Source organism: Apium graveolens, chromosome 9 (assembly GCF_009905375.1).
Source record: "Apium graveolens cultivar Ventura chromosome 9, ASM990537v1, whole genome shotgun sequence".
In the NCBI taxonomy this organism is placed as follows: Eukaryota; Viridiplantae; Streptophyta; class Magnoliopsida; order Apiales; family Apiaceae; genus Apium; species Apium graveolens.
In genome coordinates, this window is record NC_133655.1 from 233,880,340 (window position 1) to 233,890,797 (window position 10,458).

Below are 10,458 nucleotides of genomic sequence, written 5' to 3' on the forward strand. Positions count from 1 at the left end.
CATCTGAATTGGTCATTCTGATAAATAAAGTCCACAGAGTGATTCATGAAGACACTCTCTTGCTAACTGAATTGAAGAAGGCTCAAGTAGCTGCTTTTTCATAAGCATATTTACAACCAAGCAATGGAGTAGCATACATATGTCCTACTACCAAACATCGCAAATATTTCCAAATTGCTAAGCAATGTGTCATGGAAAAAAAAGCTCATTATGATCTTGGAGACTGACTTGAAGACTAAACAGTACAAGACTGTTGAGGATGAGGAAATGATCAAGCTATTAGGGAGATATCTGAGGAATCCTGATGCCAATTTGCCTAAAACTCGAATCAATAAGGATAACTTGGATGATGATGAGCAGAAGAAAGATGATCAAAAACCTTCTAGCTCAAATCCAAGTCAATCTTCCAAGGTAACTGGCAGCAAGGAAGTTGCTAAAAAGAAGGAAAATGATGAGAAGAAAGGAGATGAGAAGAGAAGGAAAAAGAAGGACGATGAGTCAAGAACCAAGAAAAATGTCCAATCAATTCAAATCCAACTTGCTCAACCCTCTAAGCCAACAAACTCAAACACTCCTCCACCTCTTACCTCTAAGCCTAAATTTATTTACAAACACACTGCAAACACCATACTGAAAATACCAATCACCTCAATCCAAACTTCTTTAAAGAAAATTCCAAACCTATCTTCATTCAAACCACCAACCAAAATTCATTTCAAATCTATTGAAATAAAATCAAAGAAACTGCAAGTTACTGGGAGGGCCATCTGGAACTGTTTTAATCAAAATAATTTTCTACCTCTAAACTGGTGCATCACATATGATGATTATTTTCAACAACTACCTGAAAAAATAGTCAAAGTCTGGGTTATATCATTGAGGGAAGTCAGAATCTACTATCAGGATGGTTCCTACACTTTACTTGGCAGAAATCTAATGAACACATTTTCAACCACATAGATTAAAAGGGTGATCAACTTACTGAAGGATAAGGATACTGGAACAATGGCATGGAGGTCTGTATTGGCTGTGTGGTTGGTAGTAAGGGAAGAGAGAAGAGCAAAAGAGAAGGTTGAAAGAGAAGAGAGGGAAAGAAAATATGTTGAAGAGCTAGAAATGTTTGAGCAAAGATCTGAAGAACTCCAGGCAAAGGGGATGAGCAGAATTTCCAAGGATGGACATTTTTATGAACATTAAAGTTGGCAGATTCTCAAAAATTAGAGTTGGTTATCTGAATAGTTATTCATTGGATGATTGGCTCAAGCTTGTAGAAGCTCTAAGAGGGACTCAAATCATAGAAGAATTGCAAGTACTTGTATACTTAAAGGACCTCATTAGATAGGAAACAGACTATTAGAAATTTGTGTGATGAATGTATCTTTCAAACTCTTGTAATTACTAAATGTATAAAATTTGTAATTCTTTCAATTTTGTATGTACTGTTTTATTGTTCATTGTAACTTGGGGTTAGTCTTGTTACCAGGCATGAATTTGTGATAAGCAATCTTCTCACAAATTGGGATAGATTGTTGTGCAAGACATGCATATACTATAACAAGACTAAGTCAAATTGACAGCCCTAAGAATTAGTTATATGATAATCTAAATTTGTATTTTGTACAGTATTACTTGAGTCTGTAAAATGTCAAAGATTAGACTGGGGTATTTTTATGTAAACAGTCTCAAGCCTAAGAATAAATTCTGGAAGAAAATCAAGAAGATCATGCCTCAGAGAAATTAAGAAGAAGTTTGGAGTTGTTATTTTTTTTTGTTTCTCTAGATAATATATATTATATTATCTAATTATTATCTAGAGAATAACTAGATAATGAATATATTTGTTTTGACCAATAGATGAATCTATTTTTGGAAAAACATTTTAAGTCAAGATATCTACAAATCACAGATCAAGTCATATAGAGAAGTCATTCGAGAACTCCATAATGACTTATCGAGAAGTCCAAATTGGCCTATCGAGAAGTCTCAGAGATATCGACTAATCAAACGAAGATATGAAGATTGAAGATATCGACAAGTCACTTTGCATATAGAGAACTCAGAGATATCGACAAGACATTTCTACATACGGAGTTTTGGAGACCTCGACAAGTCAAAGTTATCTCGAGAACTTAGAGACCCCGACAAGTCAAAGCTACCTCGAGAACTCAGAGAACTCGACAAGTCAAAATACTTATAGAGAACTAAGAGATCTCGATAAGCCATTATACTTATCGAGATGTCGGTTCTCTGTAGATCAAACTGGAGATCTCGATATAAAGCTCAAGTACAGAATGCAGACAAGTTAAATATCCAAGATTATCAATCAACAAACGATCTAATCAGTTAGATTGAAAAGTCTACAAAAGCAGCTTGAAGAGTACAAGATCAAAGGTCAAGATTAACTGACAAAGGAAAGTCACAAATTCACAGGATTTGCAAAGATACTTTAAGCCAGAAATGGAAAGCTTTAGAGATAACTTAAAGTAGGGTTTAGTACAATCTATTGCATGCTGTGTAAACCTGTGTTTACTAATCTATAAAGTAAACACTGGTCCTTTACTTTTAATAGTATCAAACAGATCTAGAATTTCTTGTAACTCCCTCAAGGAAGAAGCTGAGTTGTTTACTTACAAAGAACCCGGGATTTGTAGCAAAATACTAGATTGATTTTAATATAAAATTAAGTGAGTTTTGAAATATTGTGTACACTATTTATTTCCAGTTAACATAATATTATTGCATTTCTTATTTGCTTTGTTCACCAACAACCAAACATTCAAAAAAGCTTAAAAATATCCATAACACATTCACCCCCTCTGTGTTGTATTTATTAACTAACATAACATGTGCCTTTAAACCCGCAGTCATTAGGGGGCTTTACATATTTGGAAATAGGAGGGGAACCAAGAGAGATATGGATGGGGCTTTACATGTTTGGAAATAGGAGAGGAAACAATAGAGTTTGGTAAAGGTGGGTCATTGAAATTGAAATTTAGGGTGAAAGACTATTAACATAATCTTACATAAGATTATTAACATAAATTTGTGTTATTTTTAGAATTTGTAAATATTTTTTAATATTTTTTAATATTTTTCTTCGCAAGCTTTGAACATTTTTTTTGGAAAAATAATAACCAACCAATTAAATATATAGATAACTATAATCCAACTTAATCGTGACTACTTTTCGTTAGTAAAGTATAATAGAAATAAATTTTAAATACAATTATTGGCATACTTTATTGTAATTTCTTCAAATAAGCATGCAGATGTTTTGCGCCATCAAGAGTTGTAACTATAGTGAACTCAAAGAATGAAGTGTTTGTATTAATGTTGGACACGGAATTATAACTTATTTGTTAGGTTTTTTCTATAATACTGAGATTAATTTTTTTATTACGTATTAAAATACGAAAGAATGTCCAAAATACACCAATTTCCAGTTTTAAGTGCCCATAATACCCATCGGCAGAATAGACTGTCCAAAATACCCACGGACTACGCATGTTACAGATACGTATTCAGTTTTTTAAAGTTTTACAAAGAACACGCATGTTCAAAATGTGTATTATACGCATGTTGGAAATGCGTATCCATGTTCATGTAGTAGTGAATATGCACGTATTCTTTGTAAAATTGTAAAAAAAGGAATAAGCATGTCTAACATGCGTATTCAGTAGATATTTTGGGCACTCCCTCCCGTCAAATGGTATTTTGGACATTAACCCCCAAATGGTGGTTATTTTAATTTTTCACTTTTAAAATATAAAGTTGCGTTTTTTAGAATGTGTTGACATCTTTTTTGGAAACTGTTAATCAACCGACCAAACAAAATCATGTTTCGTTTATAGGTTTTTTTAAACATATCCCTTAGAACCTCCTTTATTACTTATTAATACCATAACCCTAAAATTATATTGGATTTAGATTTGATAGATTCTAATATTTTACTATAAAAAATACAATTCATCTATTTGAAATATTTTAAAGGAAAAAAATAGATTAGATCTCCAAGAAAATTTAAAAAAATAATTTATTAATTTTCAAGCATTTAAATTATTATTTTGGCTCGATCTTAAATTTTAAAATTCAGTTTTTTTTGTGATTTCACAACACATAGTTACAGACTTTATATTTAAATTTTATTTAATTTATGACACCTACTAATATTTAAATTAAATATTACTATATAATATATTTTACGATTTTTTTATTTATTTTAAGATATAATGATTCTTTTTTATTTTGTCGTAATGTAACATTAAATATGAGGTTGTACTATAATGTGTGAGACGCGTTTGGTTCGTACGAGGGATATAGAATGAAATTCAGAAATTGATATGACCAGAAAAGAAAGGAATGATGTTGAATTATTTTAAGTGTTTGATCTGATTGGGAAACAGAATGAAAAATTACATTATTATTTTCTAGATCTTATTTTTATGGCATTACATAATTTTTTAGAAAAAACAAATAAATTTAAATTACAACAATATAATTTATTTACATGTAAATTTATATTTTATATGATTTAAGAGAGAAATTATAATTAAAAATTAAAAAAAATTGAGAAAGGGAAAGGAAATACCTAGTAAGAGTCGAGGAATGTGGATTGAAAAAAATGGGTAAATCTAAAATTAAAAAAGGTGAGAGGGAATGATAAGTTTTGTGAAAGAAACAACAACAAAGCAAAGTGAATGGAGTCTATTATTTCTCTTTCCCTTTATTGATTAATCATAACGAAACGCCCCCCAATATTTCAGAGGTTTTTTCGTAAATACGCAAGTTTTAAAAACTTTTTGAAACTTAAATCTTTAAAAATATCTGCAAAAATATGTTTTACAAATTTGCAACATAATTTGCAACCTAAAATATAACATAAATACAATCTAAAATAATTATACAATCCATACAAAATATAACCTATTATATAATATCGTATTTTTGTAAATATTTTCAAAGTTAAATAATTTTTTACAAATCTTTTCAGAAATTGATAAAGTCACAAAAAAATTTACAAAAAATTGTATTTTTGATAAATTTTCTTTATTTAACCTTAATTTATATAGGCCTTATATTTATTAAGTTATTTAATTATGATTCATATTTTATATTGATAAGACTTGAATAATACTCACCTATAATTCTACCTTAGTACTTTTTCTAACTAGAGTCGATCTCTATTTTTAGATCCAGGGTTTTAATCACCCATTATATTCTTCAACCTGCATATTTAAAATTCTCTTTCCCTATTTAATCATTTTCAATCTTCCATCTTCTCTTTTATTTTATTATTTTTCCAAAATTTTGAATAAATTATTTTTTATGAGCGTGATCTAATCCTTTTTGGGTGAGATCTTTCTTGTACTTTATTATCAAGGTTATCCCAAATTTTTTTTGGGTGTGAGTATGTTTTATAAAAAGTATTTGTGTATTTTGGTATTGGTTTCATTGAAAAGGATTTATATGAGTTTTTGGCAAATCTGAGACGATGGTGAATAACTTAAGTGCTTACTTTTCACAACAAAAAATTATTCATAGTTTGGGGGTATTTGTTTCTCCGATTTTAGTTGATGTAACAGAAAATTTTGAATAATGGCCTACATATGACATTAATGTGAAAATCAATTGTTATTCCGCTATCTTCATAGTTGGTATTAGAGTGCCGGCCCTAACTAGGTGCAGCCACTGCGACGACACAAGGCCCACCTGGAACAGCACAAGGCCCACCTGGAACAGGGGGCCCTCAAGTTTTATAGGCTTCTGCATATGCATTATACACAATTTCTTAAGAGAGATATAAACTACAAGTGTCTGTCGAGCGTCGATAGTGGTGGAAGTTTTTGATATCTTATTCAGTTGAAACTGAGAAGTTGCTCCATATAAAAATCTAAACTTAACTTTAATTATAATCAAATTAATAGTCTATTTTACTTCTAAATCTAAAATAATAATAATAGGTCAATACATAAATTTACTGATTTATCATTTATCAAATTAAATAATTATATTTACTACACATTCTAATTTAGTAAAGTATGCATTTAATATAGTAGTTTATATCCCTGCGATGCACAGTTTTTTAAAATTTACCTTTTTTATTTTTAAAAAAATTATAAATTTTTAATATATATATATATATATCTTTATTTTTGAAATTGTTGCAATATAATTTATATTTTGAAAGTTTTTTATAATATTGTTAAAATAAATATACATATATTGAAAAATATACGGTTAAAAATTAAATTACAGCTATAGACTAATCATATTTTATTTATTGTTGTATTATTATATCATTTCTGAGCAGTAGTAAAATAATGTTATCTTTTTATATTTATGATATTCATGATTTGATAAATCTCTAATTATATTTTATTTAGGGGAAAATCTTTATATATTTATCTCTAAAATCTTGTTACCACTTTTGTAAAGATTTAGAGAAAAAAAAATAATTTTTTTATTGATTCGGAAATTCTTTTCTTTTTATTGATTCGGTAACATAATATTTTTTTCCAATTCATTTTATTTCATTAATTCGGGAATACAACGTAACTGGAAATATTTAATGGGGCCTTTTTTTTTAATTTCAGAGGGCCTTTTTTTTAATTTCACACAGAGCCTTCAAATGTTCAGGGCCGGCCCTGAGTATTAGCTGAATTGCTGGGAAAGTTAGTATAATTTTTTTTATTTCAAAGAATATTATTCTATTTGTTAAGCAATCTGAAAATAAGACTACTATTTATTTAGTTTGTTTATTTGTTTCCCAGTCAGCTTATATTATCAGTTCGGAGGTCTGTTCCGACTGTCTTCCAATATTTTAATGGATGTATTCTATTTTGTTTGTCAAAAAAATACTCAACTATAATTGCATTAGTCTTGAATTATTGAACAGACTAAGTGGCATTTTGGTGATTGTAATTTAAGTCGGGTTTAAAAAGGTGATTCTAATTTCAAATTTGCAAATCGGTGGTCAAATTTTTTACCCAGTTTCAAAAAAGTGACTATAAATTAAATTTTACATATTGGTGGATAAAGTTTATAACAATTTTAAAAAAGGTGATTGTATTTTAATCATAATATATTTAAGAAATAAAAAAGTCAACAATATACATGGAAAATGGTTATTGAATAATTTAAAAACACATTTTAATGAAAAAAATATTTAAAATGTAAAAATGTTACCAAGTTGGAATTCAAGCAAAGTTTGAGACAATTGTGAGATTACGATTTATATTGAACAATTCATTAAGACAACTCAAAATTGACTAGAATACTTTTTCGAGTTCTATTTTGAACAAATTATTTAAACTAGATAAAGAGTATTAATGTATTTATCTGACATTATTTTTTAAATTATAAACTCAATATTTCTACACGTTGTTCTGTTGTATATTTGTAAAGTTATTACAAGACGACGGATTCATTGCTGATTTTATCACGTATCTCTTAAATTTCCTCAATCGAGAAGTCCAATTACTTGGAATTAATGTGGGGATCAGTACAAGCCCAGCGACCAATATTGAGCTCAAGAAATAATTGAACTTTAAGCGGCTTTTGGAACTGAGATTTGAGAAACATATCCCTGATTGCAATACATTAAATCCGTAATTGTTCGTCTCAAAGGGGGTCCAACTCTTTCCTAAATAAAGTACTGCACACGTCCTAACTCTAGGTAATTTTTTCCCCACCAAAGTTATATTGACCCCAACAAGGTTTCATTAAAAGAAGGCGAGGTGCCATTATGAAGATAGGGGATAAACCAAAAATATCAAGGGTATTTCTGGCGTGTCCCTCGACTCTTTTTATGTATGCCCTAGAAAAACCGAAATAACATTAACAACAATACTAAAATTACAGCCAAAACTGTCATCAAGTTATCTAATATTCATGGTGTAATCCAGAAAATGATAAAACACAAGGTCTTAAACTTCACTCAACCACAACACAAAATTTGAAGCAGAAAATACTCAAACATAATGACTAGAACTACAACAAGCACTTCTAATAACACAGCTCAGCGAATATCTAGCACTTAATCTCCTTCAATCCATGGCCAAAGTATAAAAAGGTTGGATCAGTTGCACCTTCCTTGTAATAGGCAAAAACCAAGCTACCGTCATCGTGCATGCTTTCCCCAACAAAACTGCAAACAGAACTCAATCAGTATGTGATCATAAGTCCGTAACATGGTCTTTACATGTAAAGGAGAGACAACAATGATGCATAGTTTCAGAAAAACATCACATAATACAATATAAAGTGTTGTTTGGCTTACAACTGGAGGTCCTTCAGCTTCCCGAGTAGGTATTTGGTTGCCCCTTCAATACCCTTCTTGAATTCCTCTTTCTTGTCATCCTCTAACTTGGGTGTCAAATTTTTAATGTACTTCTTGATGAAAGCAACAAACTGCTTCTTATCAAAAGGAGGTTGCTCCTACAGTTTACAAATATTCATGTTAACCTCTAAACTAAATCTCGTATACTGCAACCAACAACTATCCAAAAATTGAACTTACCTGAAGCCTGAATGTGTCAACAATATCAACGACCTTTTGGGCCTGATCATCAACACCTTCATCTTCACCACCACCCTCAGCAGAAGGATTTGCTCCAATGTTCACATCAACTGCTCCTTGCACAACCCACTACATGTGCAAAAAACCCAGAAAACACATTAAACAAACATACTATCTAATCACTAGTACAGCATTAAAACAAAATAATGATCCAGTCCTGTCAGTCCAGATATATGGAGCAAGCTCAGAAACCACTAACCTTTCCCTCAACTTCCCATAGGCATCCGTTCTCAATTTCCTTGTATGGAAACGAGTCTGAAAGAAGCTCATCACCTGACAATAGATGAACTGATGAGATACAACTCACGAAGAAGTAACAAGGTGTATTTAACTTTCTAAGTCTAGGTAAGTATTAGAATTGCAATTAACATATTATCACAGCAAACAATCCTAACATATGATTCTCAACATTCCCAAAGTGCATAAAAAACTGACAAGTAGTTGACAAATTAAAATTTTGACTGCAATAATTCTCTTCTCTGCCTTTCTTAAATTTTCATGCTCAAACGAATTCACAAAATTCACCAAAATATAAACACGAATAAAAGGGCAATCGCTAAAGGGTGTATAAGTTGATATGCTTAAGCTACTTCAAAATTACAGGGGAGGCTAACCGAGATTGGACTGAAAACAAGTATATGCATAAACCGCATCTTAACTTCTAATAAAGATATCACTTTTTAACAATTAAGACATCAAAAATACTCCAGTAATTTGAACTAATTGCTACAGCAGACATCAAGAAAACAAATACAACCTCGAACTTTGCAATCCTAAATCACATAATCCTCCACCGCAAAAAAAAGTATTTACAAAGTTCTATACTATCCTCTTCCACAGCTAATCACAAAATTCAACACACACACACATGAATTATCATCCATCAATTATGATACAAGGAAACCATAATCAAATCAGATCAACACAAATACTAAACCACTAATACACACAAAATCAATTCACAAGAATCAACAGAACACCAAATCCAATCAAAAGCAACAAACTTTATTAACATACAAGCTCAATACAGATCCACAAAACACAATTAAATCAACAACATAAATTATTGCAATACTAATCAACCAAATTAGCAAAAATCCATACAAAAATCATATTTTTATTGCAAATACATAGATACATACGCCTATATAATTCAATTGAGAAAAGGGTATTTACCAGTAAGCAAATCTTGATAAACCAACATGATTGCAGGGGCTTGACTGGATCAAAGACTCGAAATTGGCTACAAGAATTAAAAGTAGGGTTTGTGTCTGAGTGTGGATATATATGTGTGTGTTTATATAATTGAGGGATTGGGGATGACAGTACATAATTAGATTAGGATTCTGTAAATTTACAATATTAGGCACTGCCTTTTTCGTTTTTTACAAATCTATCCTTATCAATTATTGTTTGGCATGTGGCGCATTGGCCTTCATGATCGTAAGTTTGGGTTATGTTTGACGGCCCATTTAGCTTTGAAGCCCGGTCTAGATTTATTTTTTTGCAAGATTCTTTGAAGCATTTTGTTTTAGTATTTTGATCTTTGAAGATTATCAAAAGTATTCTCCCATAAAAAACGTAGTCTAGGATTTTCTAAACCGGATATTTGTGTTTGTTACTTGGAGGTGTATTCAATTGGAATTTAAAATAAAAATTGGATTTTGAAAATTTTAAGGTATTTAATTTGGATTTTTTTTTTTAAATGATGGTATTCAATAAAAATTGAAAAAAATCTTTTAAAATCTAGAGTATTCAATTTAGATTTTAAAATTTTCATTAACATATGGTTGTATTCAATTTGAATTTTAATAAATTCATTAAAATTTGGTGGTATTCAAAAGTACATGAACTTTTTTGTATTAATGTATTTTATATTT

At 30.1% G+C, this 10,458-nt stretch overlaps 1 protein-coding gene across 1 annotated transcript; it reads right to left on the minus strand.

The window, feature by feature from the left end:
• Positions 1-7,831: 7,831 nt before the first annotated feature.
• LOC141687082 (translationally-controlled tumor protein homolog) lies at positions 7,832-9,914 on the minus strand. Its single transcript, XM_074492239.1, has 5 exons — positions 9,755-9,914; positions 8,778-8,851; positions 8,519-8,647; positions 8,279-8,436; positions 7,832-8,146 (listed from the first exon to the last, which is right to left on the minus strand). Exons 1-5 carry the CDS (start codon positions 9,780-9,782, stop codon positions 8,029-8,031), a joined length of 507 nt encoding a protein of 168 aa, XP_074348340.1. The 5' UTR covers positions 9,783-9,914; the 3' UTR covers positions 7,832-8,028.
• Between the last annotated feature and the right edge of the window lie 544 nt (positions 9,915-10,458).